Here is an 18,446-nt window from a genome sequence, read left to right on the forward strand (position 1 = left end):
ACTCCACCATTACATTTTCGGTTGTAGCCACACTGTTGGCAGGGTGGAGAAGAGCCATTGGACGGTTCCTGGAGATGAATTACCATATTACCGCCCACATATATCCCTTCATCAAAACAAATAACTTTTTAACAGCGTGAATACTTAACTTATTATTCAAGTTTAGTTTTCTTACAAATTTTAATAGGTCAGATCTTTTATTGAACTTATCCCTGTTTCAAGTTTCTTGGAATTTTTATGGCTGAATTGCTTCAGGAACTTCTCTCCGCAGCCAGTTCCACCTTAAGAAATATTGATTTAACACAATCCACAAGAATCGTAGATGTTTACCAACTGGCAGAACCAAATCAGAATTGTTTTACAAACAAGGAAACATACCATGGTGGATGTCAGGAAACAAGATAGAACTGTTTCTTGTAACACAGATGTGATCACCTGTTGCAAGCTGAAACCAGAGCCCAGCTGGCTTGCGCTGTGCCTGTCCCATGCGTCTGATTCCAGTATTTCAATTCAAGTTGTCAAATTTATAATGATAAATGCTGCTAAATTTATAGATAAAAGGATGGTTTGGAAGCCAAGTCCCCAAAATGATAATAGAGAATCAAATTAAAAGTAAGAATGGACCGCCATTCCTGTCATAGCAATCAAGCACAGCTTGAGAAAGACGGCTGTTCGGATCCAGATTCCTTAGCCAACAACCAATTAGTCAATGTCATGAAATTCTTAAGGTAGTTATAGGTTTTCCTTCTGCAGAACTTGTCAATGTTAATCAACCTCCATGTCCCTCACACTTACAGCAACTTCGTTTTAATGTTGTGAGTGTTCTACTTTTGTCATAATTTCTCTGTTCATTTTGTAATTTCCTAAACTTGTTAGACCTGTAGATCCGTTAGGTCACCATATAAATAAAAGAATCGCATGCATTCTTTGTTAAGAACATGTGATTGTCTGTAAAAAATTGGTGATGCGTTTACTGCTCTTATAACTCAATTATTCAGGGTAGGATTCAATCTGGTGAATTATGGCAATATACGAGCTGAGGGTAAAAATATCAAGGAAGAAAAACTGTTTCATTTGTTTGATGGATATACGCTTGATAAGAGAGATTCCCTCCTTTCACCAGTGCTCCTTTTCTTCATGGGACCAAAGTTGGAGCCTCAAGCTTCAATGCAATGGCGGACTATAGGCATTTATACAGGGAAATCTGGGGTAAAAGAGATTAAGGAGAAAGTGGATAAACAGTTTAAGGAAAAGCTACCCTGAAACTGCAAGAGGCTAACACCATTTCCTAAGCAACCCAGGGCCTCAACAACTTCTAAGTATCTATAAGAACTGCAGTTACAGAGTGACTATGCTTTCCCAAAAAAAAAAAGGATCTGAAGTTGAACGTCACAGACAAGGAACGGAAAGAGGGAGATAAAGGTTAAAAAAAATTTCAAAACTATTGTACTGGCTCAACCCTACGGTTAGCCTAATGCACACGACAAAAAAATAAAATGTTTAGCTTGTTCTAACCTCATGAAATTAAGCAGAGTACAACACTACAGCAGTCCACAACTTAAACCAATTCAGTTTCACCATCTAAATTTTCTATAGTTTTTTGATCCCAAAGATGACATCAAAATCAAACAATCCTACTTAGTACCCATAATTTGAACCATAAACAGAGCCATAGCCTCCACTATGGCCTGCATGTCCTGGATTGGATGGTGGTGATGCATACACAGAACTATGAGCCGCATAAGGATTATAAGCTTGATCAGTAGCCCCACCTGTTTGCGCCTGAGCTGGTGCTGCAGCTTCGGCCATAAAATTCTGCAAAACAATATAAGGAATATCAATATTTATCAAAATAAGAACAGAGTAGAAGAAACGATTGATAACAGTAGGCAATGGCTATAGTTTTCTACTCAATAAAGTCCCTATCAATAGTAGCCAAAGGGAGCATATTCTGACAACATTCTATACAAGACCATCCCATGCAGGGAGAGATAGAAGCTCATGGAAACCAAACAAAATTTCAAGGGGATTTAGCCAAAACACTAGCTCTACTACAGAATTATGTTGAGATGAACTTTAAAATCATCATTACAAGGGCACTCTCATTTTTACTCCCAACCATTACTTTCAAAATCATCTGACCGAAAACTCTTCATCTTATGCATCCCTCTATAATCATGCATCAGAATGATACAAGATTTCCTTTATCCTACTGCAACTGAGCAAAACCATCAGAATTAGTATAGTTTAACATCTGTGTGAGTAATGCTTGCTTTCTAGCTGGGACAAGAAAAGACATGATAATTAGGACGTATGGAAACTATTAGCAGCTGTGTAAATTAAAACTACAGAGACACTGACCAAGCCTCCTGGCAGGTGAAATTCGCATTTCAAGGAAACCAAAGCATAAGCCATGAAAAAACACATGGAAACCGTTTCCAGTATCTAGCAAATATAAATAGAAATATCAAAAAGGTTCAAAAGCCAGGGCAAAGAATATTGCCTGTATCAGTTGCTGAGCAGTCTGAACTTGTGAAGCAGTTCCACTTATTTCAACTGTCATTTCACCAGGAACACCCCTAGTTTCCTGAATGGTGACAGTTGCCCCACTAGCACGTCGAATATAGCTAATACTTGCACCAGCTGTCCCAATAACAGCATCAGCATAGGATAGCGGAATTTGCATTTGCTGCGTGACCTGCAAAGAAGAAACAAAGAAAAGTTTATTAGCATACTAGTATCTGGTTTGTTCGAGCAGGCCAAGACCACTCATTAATTTCAACTTTACAGGACTAGAAAGACCTTGCTGTCAGGAGCCTAAAATTTAAATTACACTCAGTCTAACAGTCTCTGAACTCAAAACCAAAATTTGACCAACACAAGGCAAAAATAAAACAAATAGGTGGATCAATGCACAAGGATGCCTACATGCATCTGTAGGATGCAAGAGCATCAGAGCTTTGCAAAAATATCCCCTCCCACCACCTTTCAGGCCAAGGCGGGACAACTTACTCTACACAGAACTCCATTATTACAATTGGTAAGCTCTCCCCAAAAGAATTAAACAACCCAAACCAAGAACAAGGAAACACAACAGTAGCTTAGAATCAAACTCCAAAGTATCTTCTTCTCAGGTGACACGGAAAAAAAGGGGAAAAAATGGAGGGACCACCAGGTAAGTACAACTACGGGATTACCTGTGTGATCATTGATGGCGCACTCTGGGGATTTGATGATGCATGGGCACCCATTGGGGCTTCTCTTCCATAGGCAGAGATACCCTGATGCGGCTGTTTCTCAATAGGAGGTGGCATGTCAGCAGGAGGGTAGTAATTGTCAAGTTGCCGGGGAGGTGGCATGTACTGAGGAGTGTGTCCAAAACCAGCACCTCCACTAGCATTTGGAGGAACACCTTGGGGTGGACCCCAGGATTGATGAGGTGGCATGTGATCCATCTGAGGATTAGACATTTGCATCTGGTAGAAACATGTAGCAAAATTTCATCACTCTACACACTAACAGAGGCGCACTTAATCCCTTTATCAACAAAAAATAGAAGCCTCACATGCATTTCAAATAATGGAATTATACTGCGGTCCACTAGAAACTTCCTAAGATGAGATGCAATTAGCTCCACTGCTTTGTGCACGCCAGCTGCTTCTCCTACAACTTCAACAACCCTATCATCTTGAAGAGCAAAGACTGGAAGGTCTTCTGCAGACATTTTATTTAACAAGGAGAAAGAGAAAAGAAATGTCAACATATCATCATAAAGCAGCCAATCAGAAGTATTAAAAGCACAAAAATTTACAAATGAAATCCTTTAGACAAAATGGTAGTTAAAAATTATCAAAGTATGCCAAACCTAAACAGCTTCAAATTATCAGCATCGGAACTAAAATAACCATATTCTTGAATTTGGGTAAAAATCAAGAGTCATATTCAATATAATTCACCCACAAGTTCATGAAACAAGTGCACACAGATTTACACACAGGGTACAATACTAAACCCTACTAAGTTAAACACTTAAAAATAGTTTGTGCAGATAAAAAATAAGCAAAAACTGTGAGAAACAAATCCTGATAAGAAACCTGCTCCAAGAACTCTAACAACACAACCAGAAGATTCTTGAATGGATTTGACAGTTGTGCCTTGTTTTCCAATCAAACTTCCAGCTTGTGAGGCTGGGACTAGCAGCCTTGTTGAAACCTTGGTTCCTACAGCTGTAGGTGCATGAGATGAATCACCATCCAAACCATCAACAATCCGTTTATGTACCCTCAAAAGCCCATCCATAGCAGGTGGAAGAGAAGAATCAGGCTCCTCCTTCGCAGATACCATTACCTATTCACAAGACAAAGCAGCATCATCAGCACAAAGCCTAGAGTGTTACAATTTATAGTCCATATGCTCAATAAGTTGGGAAGAGAAATAAGAAACTAATACAAACCCACATTTTATTACAACCCACCAAAAATAAGGATGGAAAAGGGGGAATAAATATGAAGCATACTGTATCGAATAGGTGAAAATAAGGCCATATTGGATCAGATTCAATATATCTATAACATAATATTAAAATACTTTTCTTAAAGGAAATCACTTGATTTTGTTCAACAATAATATAGATTTATGCTAGAACTATTTTATTTCAGCAGGACTATAACTTTATCTTATTAGAGTTATTGTTTCCCAATATAATGTACAAGTATCTGTGCAAACACTAAATCTGCGATAAGAGCACAGACTTATTAACCAAGTTGTTGTCACCTGTTATGTTTTACAAGTTATTTGGATCATAGGACAATGTTGTCAAGATCAGAATTGTAAGCCCAAAGCCATGTGACTTTGAATTTTATTAGGAAATATTTCATACATGCATATAATATCCGTGTTATTGAGACAATTTTTATTTGAATTTTGGTAAACTTAGACCATAATTATTGTAGGCATATGTATGATGTTCACATATAAGAGTTTAATTTTAGCTTGATTTCCAGGGATCTTAGAGCTGTTTCCACAGGTTCCCCTAAGATTCGTTAACTGCGGCAAGACACCAATCATCCAGGTTTTGAAGTTACCAGAGAGGAAGCAGAGCTTCTTGGTACGGTTGTTCGTACAAGATGTGTCTGTTAATTCAGATCAAACTTTCAGCACTTTGAAATGCTCAATGCTGATCCCTGCAATCTGGGACTTTTGTTCCTCAAAATTGGAGTCTTATTGATGATTGACTCCTTGCCTTAAAATTTGCGAACGGAACCTGCACAGACTCATTTTTGTTATTGCAATAATGGGAACTGTATTTATATTTTATGTATTGCTTCTTATGGCCTTCGTTATAGTCTTCCTCAATTAATCTTTAAAATAATATCATGCCTTGGGCATGTAATTGACTGCCAATGTGTCGAAACTTTAAGAGGTGATGAACAATTATTATGTAACAAAGAATTATATTTATTCAAATTACTGCAATGTGAAGCACTTTGAATCTTATATCCATTAATTTAGCACTTCAATTCTTCCTCCTATTTCTTCAATGTTTTCTTATATACCTTCTTTATTTAGATTAGAAAGGAATATTTTAAAGCTTAACTTTGCCTTGGAGATGTATATTTGATATTTCATTCTTTTTATTATTTTCATGTCTTATGGTAAATTAAATGAACCAATATATCATGTATGTAAGCAGTCATAAAACTAGGAGAGATCCAGCTAAAATCGAAGAGCAAGCTCTAGCATTTACAATAGTGAAAATTATTTCCACATAATCGTACAACTACATGGCTTCACTATAGAAACAAATTAGCTAATAAATGCACATGGAAAGTCAAACAAATAAGAACAAATAAAAAGAGAACAGCAAGTCCAACAAGAATCATAAGATATGCAGAACAGAAAAGCAGGTAAATAAATCTCCGGCAATGAGTGTCTGCTTAAGTTAGCAGTTAAAGATAGCGGCTTTCTGCTGCAGAATCATTCAACAAAATAGAAGATAATGCATACTGTAGTACAGACAGTGAGCAACAAGTAGAACAGGTTCTACCGTAACAGTCTATTCCCAGAATCAAAACTAAATATAAAATTAGCTGGGATGAGAAGGGAGAAACTTACAGCTCTCTCTGTTGTCCCTGGAGGACCATCAAGTATCTTGATCCGAGCTCTTGTCTCCTCAACTATTTTTTTTATGAACTCCCCTTTACGTCCTATTATGCTACCAACCTTTTGTGCAGGAACCAACATCCGAAACACACTCTCTCCAGGCCATCCAGGCCACTTCTTTTCAACACCTCCAACCACTGCCTCATCTTCATGTTCTTGTTTTGGTTGATGTGGTGATTCCTGTTGCAAATTCTGCTCCTCCAAGTTCTCTTCCGCATTTTCCTCCAAGTTCAAGTTCAAGTTCGGCTCCAAGTTCAAGTTCGGCTCAAAGTTCAAGTTTGGCTCCAAGTTCAAGTTCTGCTCCAAGCTCAAATTCTGCTCCAAGTTTGGATTCTCCTCCGAGTTTTCAGGTTCTGGAACCTGTTCCTCTTCATGCTCAACAAAGCTTTGATCAACTTCAGCCATAAGCGCTCTACTGAAGAAAAGGAAAATTAGAAAAAAACATGAACAAATGAAAAATAGTACAGTGCAAATATTAGTGGCAATCAGACTGTTTCTTTCATATAAAAGTCGATAATAGCACATTGATAATAGCAAATATTTGTGCCAAACTCTCATACCCCAAAACTTAAGCAAACAATTGATAACCCAACAATATTGATTCTACCAGAAAAACAAAAACAAATAGAAAAAATCCTAACTTAACCCAGCAACGACTAGTAATTCAACCCCAAAAAAATGCATATAACTACAAATAAAAAGAACCCAGTAATGGGAAAACTTTAACAAAAGTATTGAGTAAGCTCACAAAAAAACCCTAACTTTACCCAGAGAGTAATTCAAATCCAAAAACGAATTGCATATAAAAACAAAACAGAGAGAACCCATTAATGAGTAAGCCTTGAAAAAACCCAAATCGGAAGGAAAAAATAAAAGCGTGTAAAGAATATGAACTACAACATAAAAACCCTAAAGCAAAGAAATGGATTCAATTTGGAGACTAACCTGAGATGCAAAGAGAATAATATACGACGAGGAAGATGGATTGTATTCGACTCGTGAAAACAAGAGAGAACGAGGGAGAAGAAACAAAATCTGGGTAGGTTCTGAGGCGTTTTTGGAAGAGAGAAGCGAGGCCAGAAAACTTGTGAAATTATCTCGATGTAGGGGGATTTGAGGGGTTTATTTATGTTTGGAGCCCTTAAATAGAGTTGAATTTGCGTTATGACCCTCGGTAAAATCAAAATGACAAAAAAAACCACCTATATTTGGGCTTCTCTTATCCATGGCCTAGGCCTTCTCTTCTTCGGCCATAAATTCTGTGGAACTCTGTTTTCTTTTCTTTGGGCTTTAGTTGAATTTGCATAACCAAAATGAACAAAGACAATGGGATCTTCCAGTTCCAGTATGGAGATAGAATGTGCATTGGATCCATTGCCATGAAGTTAAATGACACATGCAGAGTACATCAGACAATCAACCTTTACAATGGTAGGAGCAGAACAGATTTAGGGATCCCTGCAGGGTACAGTTAATGTGTTTGCACAAGATTTTTTGTCCATAACTCATTAGGATACTAGTTTGGAACAGATTTGGAATACATATTACCCAAGAGATCATTTAAGACAGAAGAATCTAATCAGAACTGCTAAGTTCAGTGTGTAGTAAATCATGAATACTGCTTTTCTGGCCCCCAAAGATGTGCTCTTTATTAGACATACAAGGCTGCATCACAGATTCCTCATCCTGTTACATGCTCTGAATCATTACTACAGTATAGGTGCAAATAATATGGTAGAAATCAAGGGGCTTGACAATATCTAGAATAATCACACAGTCAAAACTTTTCTGCTATAAACAAAAACTCAATACAGGGAAAGAGAACTGATTACCATGACTAACTGTAGACGCCATTCAATGAAATATATTCCATTAAAGACTGTCTCAAAGAGAAAGATAGAACAATCTCAATAGCATTCAATGCAAGCAGTGCAAATCTTTTTGTCCTAATAAATTTTGATCTAGAAATTGAGAGGAAACATGATATACTACTAATTCAATAAGACTGAAATAAGTAAAGGACATTATCTAAGAAGGGAAGAAAGGGGAGAAACAAGAAAAAACATGATTTTTGTTTGTTCTGTTAAAAAAAAAAACATGACTCTTGTTTGTTTGATGGTAAAGACTACAAGATATAGCATGATTAAAAATAGCTTAAGGTAACTTGAAATTATGATGCAGGCATACCTAATGAACTCCTCAATATCCATTGATTAGAGTACTCTGGATAGATTGACAGAAAGGAAGATTCTTATCAGAACCTCAAGTAGGTAGCTAATGGCGACCAGGCATCTCTGAAGACTAAATCCAATCAGTACCCTTTTGAAGCCTCAGCAAGGTAAAGTGCCTTTTGGAATTGTAATGAGGAGAGACTGATAAAAATTTATCAACTAGGAAACGCTCGCTTAAACCTAACACCACCATATTTGCTAATTTTATGCATTAGGAAATAAAATGACAGATGAATTTGCTGCAGAAACTTACAGCGCCCTTCCACGTCATTTCTAATTTATCCATTATTTTCATACCATGTAATCCTGAATACCGGATTCACCTTACCAAATTCGTTGTTACAACCATAAAAGAAATTTTGTGGATAAAATCCAGGCTTGGTTTCACAAGCCATATCAAGTTTTTGGTTCCTAGCATTTTCCAGGTATCATGAAATTGCTTGACTGGTTTTAATTGAATTTCTTGAGCAATAAGGTAAGACAATACTATATATGCATAATTGTAAATATCACACAGCTGTTTCACTTGGCATCTGAATAGTCATCATTCTTGGACACGATAGTATTAAAGATAAGTTGAAAAGTCTAACATTATGATTCAAGCATATAGTAGTGTACATAGATTCAAAGAAACTTTACTTCGCAGTTTTAAGTGACAAGTTGAAGATCACTGGAAAGAACAAATCAAACAGGGCATTCTACTTCCGGATAATGTTAATATAATATTCTTGCTTACACTAGAACTCAAACAAAATAAGGGAAGACAAAGGACTTCTATAAATCAAATATCGATCAAGACTTGAGTTCTTTGTATTTATGCTCCATATATTATACTGTATCTAAAGCATATCTTTAGATATATGTAAGCTTTAATCCATTTTAAACAACTAGTTAGCAATAATCCAGTTAAAACCATTCATGGCAACAACAGAAAACAAGAACATCAGTTTACTTTGTTAGAATCATGTTGAGGAAGAGCCTCTTGGGCTTTGGAATTCCACTTTCCAAATGTGACAGTGACAGAATACAGTATTGAGACTCAAATATAATGAAAGCTTTCAAAGCTTGAAACTAAAGGGATACTCCACATTAAATCCTCATTACTGATGTAGGACAGAATCAAGAATGTATACATTACAGTTAATATCACTTTATTTTTATCAAACAGTCAATAGTAAGAACTAGGCTTCAGCGAGTCAAGCATACAAATTGCAGAAAAAGTGATTACTATGGTTTCTTCCTAATTGAATATTCAATCTTTATGTGCATTGAAAAAGAAAAATACAAGTTCAAAAACAGACACTCCCTTATAGAGTAGAAATCATTCTATAAAGCTGTCTCTCTAGTCTATTACGTATTAACTACTCCACAAGGGATTCAAGTTCAATGAATACCTACCTATACTCCTGCCAGTAAGTACTACTAAGAAAGAATGTGAATGTAGAACTACAACAATAAAAATCAATTTTGCTTCTCTCTATTGTCATTCCTCATCTTTGGAAGCAGACTCTGGTGGCACATCGGCAGCATTCATCAGCAAGTCGAACTTTTCAGACTTCCCCAAGACAATTTCAATCTAAAAAAGTAGGCACGGAAAAATAGAAACAAGACAAAAATAGAGATCAGAAGGAATGTATATTCAGTTACCACATCCAGCAGCAAATATATATATGATAAGAATCTAAACCCACCTTGGCCTTTTGCACAACATGCCCTTTATTCTCATCCTTCATGCCAACGGTAGATGTCATAACTTCTGCTTTGTTCCATATACAATCAGTATTAAATCAACCATGTTCATCAAGGATGAAAAAGATTTTAGGTTTAAGTGATGGAGATTCTTACTCTTCTCAATAGCCAGTCCATTATTCTTCAAAATCTCAGCAATTGTGACAACAGTAGTGATTGCTGCAGTAAAAGTTTGAGAAAAATTTCAGGAAGCATCATGAGAATGAATAGTTTCAAAGCCAATAAACATGAATAGATGAACTACCAGATGGCCAGTGAAGCCATCCAAACAGGTCAAAAGTACCAAAACTTAAAAAAAAAAAAAAGAAAATGCTCCTTATCCTCATCATTGTAGGTCGCTTTTCAAAAGGCAGTTATTTGCTATCAGAAAGGTAATTGAAAGAGTAAGATAATAGGGTTCACAGTTTACAGCAACAAAAATTTGAAAGATGGCTTCAAAGAAATGTACCCATGCCCAAGGCAGAAAGCTCAACCTCATTATGCTGCTGAATGTATCTCTGTATCAAAAGAAAACAAAACAAAAACATGTAGCATGGTATGAATGTCCTCATATATAGACCCGAAAATTTGCAGATTAAGAGAATTCATTTGTGACTTTTGAGGAAATATTATGTGATCTAGAAAGAACAAGATTTGTCCCGGAATCACCTTACAAACATGATTTAGTCCCACAGCAATGAGAAAGTGCTAATGACATAAAAACTCCACATTTAATTGCTTGAAAAAAAAAATGGAAAAGAAGCTTTAAATGTGCATCAAGTTAAATCACATTCTTTGCAGTTACATTAGATCTATAACCACAGATGTATTGCAAACACTTAACAGGATAAAAACTTAATGCTATTAAAAATAAATTAAAAAAAATTCAATAAGATAAAATTATCATTAGTAGCCCCCAATTTATTGAGAATTTCAGAATTAAGTTAAAAAAAAAAAATAGTAACAGCAGTTCAGTGTGAACATGATCAGCTAAGTAGATCAAATGACACATTAAAAAAGACCGGATAAAAAAAATTCTAAGATCACCTACAAAACATCATTTTGCATGAAACAAATCAAATAAAAACAAAAACCCAGATCGAAAAACCCATACTTTGGCAAGATTAACGTAGAAAAACAAAGGCTTTTTGGTGTTCGACACTTGAATCCTGTTCTTCTTCTGTGCCTCTCCTTCTGCCGCAGCCACTGTCTCCACAGCCATTTCTGACTGTCTTTCTCTTGTTTCTTTCTTCCTTTTATTTGTATAATGCTTCTCAAACTCTTTGCTTTTCTTTTCTCTTTTTGCAGTCTTTGCAATTTTTCCTTTCACTTTCTCTCATTTTCTCCCGTTTCCTTTATGTTTTTGTCTAGCGGGAAAGTTGGAAAAGGAAATACCGTTATGGAATTGGTAGCAGGTCATATATGGGAGCAAACGACCCAATGAGAAGTGGACGCGTGGTGAGACGTTATTGGTTGTAGACGAAGTAAGAGAAAAAGACGGGTTCTTTTCTTTGTTCAATGGAAAACCGTTTATCTCTAAATCTACCAGTTCGCAATAGATGGGCTTCAAGCCCGATACACATCTGGGATTCATTTAATGGGCCACCCCCGTGTTGCAACAAATGGGGCTTTTAAAGACGGGTCATGTGACGCGACTCCATCACATTCATATATATATATGAGAAGGATTAAAACTGTATCGAAAAGTAATGACAAAACAGTCGCAGCTCGTCTGTGACAACCCGCCGCGCGCCCCGCGCCCCGCTCCCCCGGAGGGCCCGCCCGGCCCCCCCGCCGCCCCGCCCGGCCCGTCCCCGCCCCCCGCCCCCGCCGCGCCCCTCCCCGGCCCCCCCCCGCCCCCCCCGTCGACTCGCCCCCCGGCCCCGCGCCCCGGCCCCCCCGCGCCCCCCCCCCCCGGCGCCCCCCCCCGCCCGCCCCTCCCGCCCCCCCCCCCCCGCCCCGCCCCCCCCCCCCCCCCCCCCCCGCCGCCCGCCCGGCCCTCCCCGCCCAGCTCCCGCCCCCGCCCCGCCCCCCGCCCGACCATAATGTTGTTTTCGTGGTGTTTGTGCCTTAATGTGTCTTCCTTTTTCTTTTCTCTTTTTTCTCTTTATTCCTTTCTCTCTTTCGTTTCTTTTTATCTCTCTTTTCCTTTAAAATGTATCTATTAAAATTCGACTCGAATACTGTATATTCCATATCAAAATAAAAATGTGAAATCTCTGCAAATCATAAATAAAAAATTATATATATGTGCAGAGTCTCAATCATAGGCTTGTGTTGTTTATTGCAAAATCAATTTGAGGTCCACTGACAAAATCTGAAGGGAAGTGAGCAAGTTCAACTTGAAATTGGCTTTCTCTTTTGAGTGAATCAGAGAAGATCACAAAATGCATGCAAAATAATGTCGGTGATATGAAAGTGTCATTTGCTTAAGAATATAATCTATGGTTTGCTGGCATGAAGCCAAAAGAGAAAAAGAAAGAAGAATGGGGACAACCGTATCTTGTTGAATAGTACATTTTCCCATGAGCCAACCATGGCAAAGGAGGAGGAAAAAGGTTCTTCTAGGAACATGAAAAACATGTTGGGGACAACAAGCGATGTCTTAACACAAGGGTTTTTTTTTTTTTTTAAAGATTTGGGGCTCAGAATACTAAAGTATTTGTCGGCATTAAGGCATTAACTCAGTCCCCCCCCCCCCCCCCCCTCATTGATGTATGTAGGTTTACTACAAAGTTCAATTCTTCTGCTCTTTTGATCCCCACCCAAGGCATTTGGAGGTCATTCTGTCTTATATCCATTTGGTTGGATACTCAAAAGGTGGTGAAACCCTCACCCTTGTTTCACTCCCCTTTTAAGGTTTGCAAATTGACATTTCAATGGAAAGCACTTGAACTTTTCAATTTAAGTTCATAATTTGGGGATTTATAAATGAAACAATGGTATTTTTCTCTTCGTATTTTAATATTACAACAAATCGTTAAAATTTTGAATATACATATGTGTGTATATATACAAAAATGTAAAAATAAGAATAAAACCTTAATTAAAATGTACGTTAGATTTAAGAAAAAACGTATTACTAGAGTTAATCTTAAACTTTCTAAATTATACAATTCAAAACAGTTTACCTATCTTAGAATTCAAATCCCAAATCCTTCAAAATAGAATCCCAAGTTTGTAACTGCTAGAAAGGGATAAGAGATTAGTTATTAATCATTGCAAGACTAAAGAGTATTAATCTTAGTCTATCTTTCATGATATTCACCTGGTTTTTGGATCAACTAACTGAGGTATAATATGGTGATTGACCACTGTAGATATCATGTGTTCAAACCAACAGGTCATAATTAATGTTTGGAACTTGAGTACTCAACTGAACCTTCCCAACGTTTGCAATGATAACTTCAGGCAAAATACTCTGATTTCCATCATTCCAACATTTTCACTATGACGTGAAACCTTATCCAACAGTGGTAAACGAACATCTGATTCCAAAGGCTGAATACATTGGAATCTCAGGGCTTGGTCTAAGGGTATTGGAATATATAGAAAGATGGATTTACTTTGCAAACTCTAAAGTAGCTTTCAAGTAAAAATGATTCCCATCTTACAATCTTCTGAATTTCCATAATTATTTTCTGGGGTTTGGGCTACTTATATACTATAATTACAACGAGTTCGACATCACATTGCCATATCCTTGCCTACAAAGCTTGAGAGTCTGTCAATGCTGTGCTTCCGCTCCAAGATTCACCTGCTGTTGTAGGAGTAAAATTGGCTCTTCTTTGCTTATGTTCCCATTGGATCACATCAAATATGTCATCGGCTATAATTATACGATAAAACATGATTAATCTGTTGAGTTTCGATCATGAATAATTTGTATTCAAATTGATCAGTGATTTTCCGTTGGCATTATGCAAGTTAAACTCAAATGATAAACAAGTTCAGTTGTCTTGATATCACATTAGCATTAAATCTTGAATGCATGATTCTTTTTTGAGGTACAGTATATTATGTTCTTACTTGAAGGATAAAGAATATTATTGCTACGTACCCACCATATTTTATGTATAAAAAATCAACTTGCAAATAAGAATTAGATTGATTGGTTAAGATTTGACTTGTAAGCAAATATATATATAATTTCTGTGTTTGCATCTTAATTTTCTCTCTATATACATAATTCCAACATGTTATCATTGCCATTAGGAGGCAGATTTCAACTTTCCTTTCTCTTTCTTAATTGCAATATTGTTTTGACAAAATGTTTGTTATACTAATAGGTAAAATGTTTTTTCATGGCAGCTCATTGTAAAATTACTGCCAATTGGGATCAATGTCCTTTTCCTCAAATTTCATTTCCATGGTGAATTCATGAGGATTTCTAAAATTACTATAGTTAGCAACCTTGCTTTTGTTGTTAATCATATAATCAGTCCAAATCATTTCATAAATTGATTTATTTACCTGATAAACCATCCGTCTCAATATTAGTTGAGTTTGGTTTTCAAAAATGATATCCTGATTAATAAAAAAATTGCATGCATAATTTGTCTGTTTTGAATTTTATGTTAAAAATATTTTGTTAGAGTGAGAGAATCTCTTTTCTAATTGTATCGATTCTTGGTGAAATGGATACAACATGTATATCCCCAATGATTAGGACAAAGTTTGATGAAGCTTCCTACCCAAGTGCAATTGTTGTCCCTTCTATTTGATCAAATCAAAATTAGCTAAGAAATCACATACCATCCTATGAGAGCTCAATTTATTAAATTTCCATTAAACCTTGATGTGATCTAGTTGATTAAGACTGATATTAAGTTTACCTATCTTAATTAATTAATTCAAGCATCTAGATTCCCTATTAATGAACTATTTAGCCTAATCTTAAGTCGGTGATTAAGATTAGACAACGCAAATATGGGCCGGCATTAACCTTTTTTCAAACTTAATGTTGTTTCACCAAAAATAAACAAGAATGTCATTAACAAAAAAAAAATTGTACTTTAAGCAATGTCACTGCTAATGACTGCCCTCATTCCTCTAAATTATGTTTAATTTACAGCTAATCCTTTAACTATCTTTTCTATTTGAAAGCTAATCAAACCCTTTTCTTTGCTTTTCTTTCTCTCTTTTTTTTTTTTTTTTGCATTTCCTATTAAACTTTTATCTTGTTCTCCCACCTACTTGGAGCTTTATAAATTTTGGTCAAGATAAGACAGCTGGGATTAAAATATTCACTTGGGCATTAGATTCTTATGCTGTTAAGGATTAATTATGTGTTACAAAGAGCTATAAGTGCTTTAATTTGTGTCCCCCTTTGGTATAATTGTGCTTTGGTTTTAAGTTTAGTTTTTGTAACATGATGATGAGACATGTTAAAGTACCATGATTATCGCTATAAATTAATCCTTCAAGTAGTGATTAGTGAAACAATGAACACTAATTAATGTATATATTTTTCAAATGCATTGTTTGAGAGCTCGACCAAATACTCGCAAATTTAACCGATTATTGTAAAAACACATCAATTACAAAATTAAATATTTTGAGTCTAACAAACACTTTAGAGATTGTGATTTTTGTCAAACTTAAACATTTTTTTTTTAAATGTGAGTTTATTAGATCTCAATACTTGTATGTCATTTCAAATCTTTAAACTGATAAGTCAAAGATTTTCATGACATTAGAAACCCGATATAGGTGTCAAACTTAAACATATAAATTTTAATTGCATAATTCGACTATGTGCGAATGAAATTGTATGCATTTAAATTTAGGGTTAGCCGTATCAAATCAAGTTGAAACCTCAATGGTTAAACACTAACATAATTTTATTTTTTATGATAAAAAGTGACATTAAGGTCAGTTAAATCTTGACTTTAAATGAGGACATTGGAGTTAAGTGTAAGTAAGAATATGGACTATTCGTAGTGGACATGTATTAGAGTTTCAAAGTTCATTTCATTAGCAAAGTAAAAAAGCTTTTGGGACCGACCTTAGCTTCCAGGAAGCTTACCTTTTAAGAATTAAATAGTTAATTGGACTAAATCCACAGAACCTTCGGCAAATAAAACTGCAAAAGAAGTCAATGGCGGCATATTTCCGCCAAGCTTTTTTGCTTTTCCATGGAAGGAAATAAAGAAACAAAGTCTCATTTGGTAGCCTCAAAGATACATATAAAGCATCTAAGCACGCTATGCTTCCGTACGCAATTTTATTTCTTCATAAGCTATTAGTATATTAATGACTCAAAAGCTTCAAAATGGCCCTGACATGGAGTCCTCTAACAAAGAGAATATTAATATTGTATTTTTTATGATTAATATCAAATCTGTCTTTGTAATATGAGTCGATCTTGAATTTTGTCATTGTATTTTATAATTTTGTTGAATTTTGTCGGTGTAGTTTCCATTTTTGTTAATTTTTGGATATAAACTAATCACTTTGATGAAATTTGTTGTTTATATTAACATAATATTTTGTAAAATATTCTGATTTCATTACTTTTTATCCAAAAATCAATAAAATTAAAAGTACGATTGCAAAGTCTACCAATTACGTTAACATAATATTTCACGGTATATTTTAATTTTATTACTTTTTATCTCAAAATCAACAAAAATTAAAAGTATAATTACAAAATTTAACATTTATATTAATACTTCGTGATATATTTTAATATTATTTTTTTTATCCTAAAATTATTGAAATAAAATTGAAAGAATAGTGACAAAATTCAATAAAATTGAAATACAGTGGTCCATTTTTTTTTATCAAAGCATTATTATTTTTATTGTTGTGTACAAAATACGAATTTCTCAGTGCAATAGAGGAGACCAAAATCCTAATTCAACAAGCATTCATAGTTTTAAATAAATGCTATTTTAAAAGAAAACCCACTTTCTACTGAAATCAAGAACATTATTAGTTACATGAGAAATTATACATTAGCACTTTTGACTATTGCAAATATTATTTGGAATAATGAAACTTTAATTCAATTATTTTCTATTAATAATCTAATAAACAAATCCATCAATTTATAAACTTTTTATGCTCATTATTTCTTTTTTCTTTTTCTTGTATTATTCTTAATCAATAAACCAATAGAAAGTTTAACAAACCTAACCAAAGAAAATTCAGTATCACCTAATTAAATTTATGGAACCCCACCTTATAATTAACCCAACTCCATTAGTTTGCCGCTTTTAATAAGCAAGAAAACAATGCCTTTGGCAATTAATTAGATCCTTATCATATCATACAAACAAACAAAAAATTTTCCAAATCAGATAAAATATAAATACCCTAAAATTATGGTTTGAATCTGGTCCACAGAAATGCCCACACATCTACATGGACGCCACTTTCACTTCCTTCACCCAAGGGCATAAGCAAAGGCCAAAAAGATATAGGCAAATGGGTCCCGCCTCCCTCCCTCCATGTCTGCCCCCAAAAAGCACCATATTTTCTTCACTTTCATAAATTTTTGCCGCCAATTACTCCTCCCATTGTCTAGATTTATTAACTCCCCGTCAACTCAATTTAACCCATTGGCCCCTTTTTTTACATTTGAAAGTTGAAACCCAATGTTTTATATACCTAGACTTTGGTCCCCCCTGCCCTTCCTTCTCAAATCCATGTTGTGAAAATGATGGGGATATGGGATCACATACTCCTTTGAAAGCTGCCTCCAATTTTTCAAAATTTGTATGCCCTTAAGTCACTTTACATGAGCTTTGGGCATTGAGGAATGAAAACTATTAATGGCAGATGAGTATTTGGTCTACATGCCGTATCGAACACGCATTTGGAAGTCATGTATTTATGAATTATCATTTAATATGGTTGATCAATCTGTTTGATTAAAGTTAAAAATCATTAAATAAAACAATTAGTACCCTTTTGATAGAGTTTTTTTGAATTTTCATCTAAGGATAAAATCTTGACTTTGGTACAATTGCAATGCATTTGTGAAAGACAATTAACAAATGGGTTGTGTTAATTATGGAAGTTTAGCAGTAAATTTAGGGTTGTATCCCATTATGAGCAAGAACCCAAATTCAAAAGACGGTGGTGGGAGGCAGCTGAAAATTGTCCAAAAGAAACCGCTTGAATCTTTTTGACTTTTGATGGAAACCTTGAAAGTTGAGAATATTCAAAGGAATTGACAAAAGTTCCATTCTTTCTACATTCCAAAAGGAAAAAAAAATCAAGTTTCAAGTGAGAACTCAGCTCAAAAATATTCAATCTTTTTAATTTTCCTCCCAACTATGATCAAGAATCTTCCAAATATATATACATAAATATATA

At 35.4% G+C, this 18,446-nt stretch overlaps 2 protein-coding genes across 4 annotated transcripts; both read right to left on the reverse strand.

Annotated features, from left to right (window-relative positions):
- Positions 1 to 1,417: 1,417 nt before the first annotated feature.
- Positions 1,418 to 7,274, reverse strand: FLK (RNA-binding KH domain-containing protein). Of its 3 annotated transcripts, none has more exons than XM_021426952.2 (7): positions 7,108 to 7,274; positions 6,115 to 6,574; positions 4,095 to 4,347; positions 3,566 to 3,711; positions 3,198 to 3,476; positions 2,504 to 2,698; positions 1,418 to 1,815 (listed from the first exon to the last, which is right to left on the reverse strand). In XM_021426952.2, the coding sequence occupies exons 2-7, from the start codon at positions 6,565 to 6,567 to the stop codon at positions 1,639 to 1,641; spliced, it is 1,503 nt and encodes a 500-aa protein (XP_021282627.1). In that variant the 5' UTR covers positions 6,568 to 6,574; positions 7,108 to 7,274; the 3' UTR covers positions 1,418 to 1,638. The 3 variants fall into 3 exon arrangements, with proteins under 3 accessions (XP_021282627.1, XP_021282625.1, XP_021282626.1); XM_021426950.2 differs by having other exon boundaries at positions 3,566 to 3,714; XM_021426951.2 differs by having other exon boundaries at positions 3,566 to 3,714; positions 6,115 to 6,577.
- Positions 7,275 to 9,376: 2,102 nt separating this feature from the next.
- Positions 9,377 to 11,494, reverse strand: DAN1 (Alba DNA/RNA-binding protein). Its single transcript, XM_021427109.2, has 5 exons — positions 11,236 to 11,494; positions 10,591 to 10,639; positions 10,239 to 10,301; positions 10,085 to 10,149; positions 9,377 to 9,969 (listed from the first exon to the last, which is right to left on the reverse strand). The coding sequence occupies exons 1-5, from the start codon at positions 11,341 to 11,343 to the stop codon at positions 9,877 to 9,879; spliced, it is 378 nt and encodes a 125-aa protein (XP_021282784.1). The 5' UTR covers positions 11,344 to 11,494; the 3' UTR covers positions 9,377 to 9,876.
- Positions 11,495 to 18,446: the final 6,952 nt, after the last annotated feature.

Source organism: Theobroma umbraticum, unplaced genomic scaffold, assembly GCF_002168275.2.
Source record: "Theobroma umbraticum cultivar Fairchild unplaced genomic scaffold, ASM216827v3 scaffold_147.0, whole genome shotgun sequence".
Taxonomy (NCBI): domain Eukaryota; kingdom Viridiplantae; phylum Streptophyta; class Magnoliopsida; order Malvales; family Malvaceae; genus Theobroma; species Theobroma umbraticum.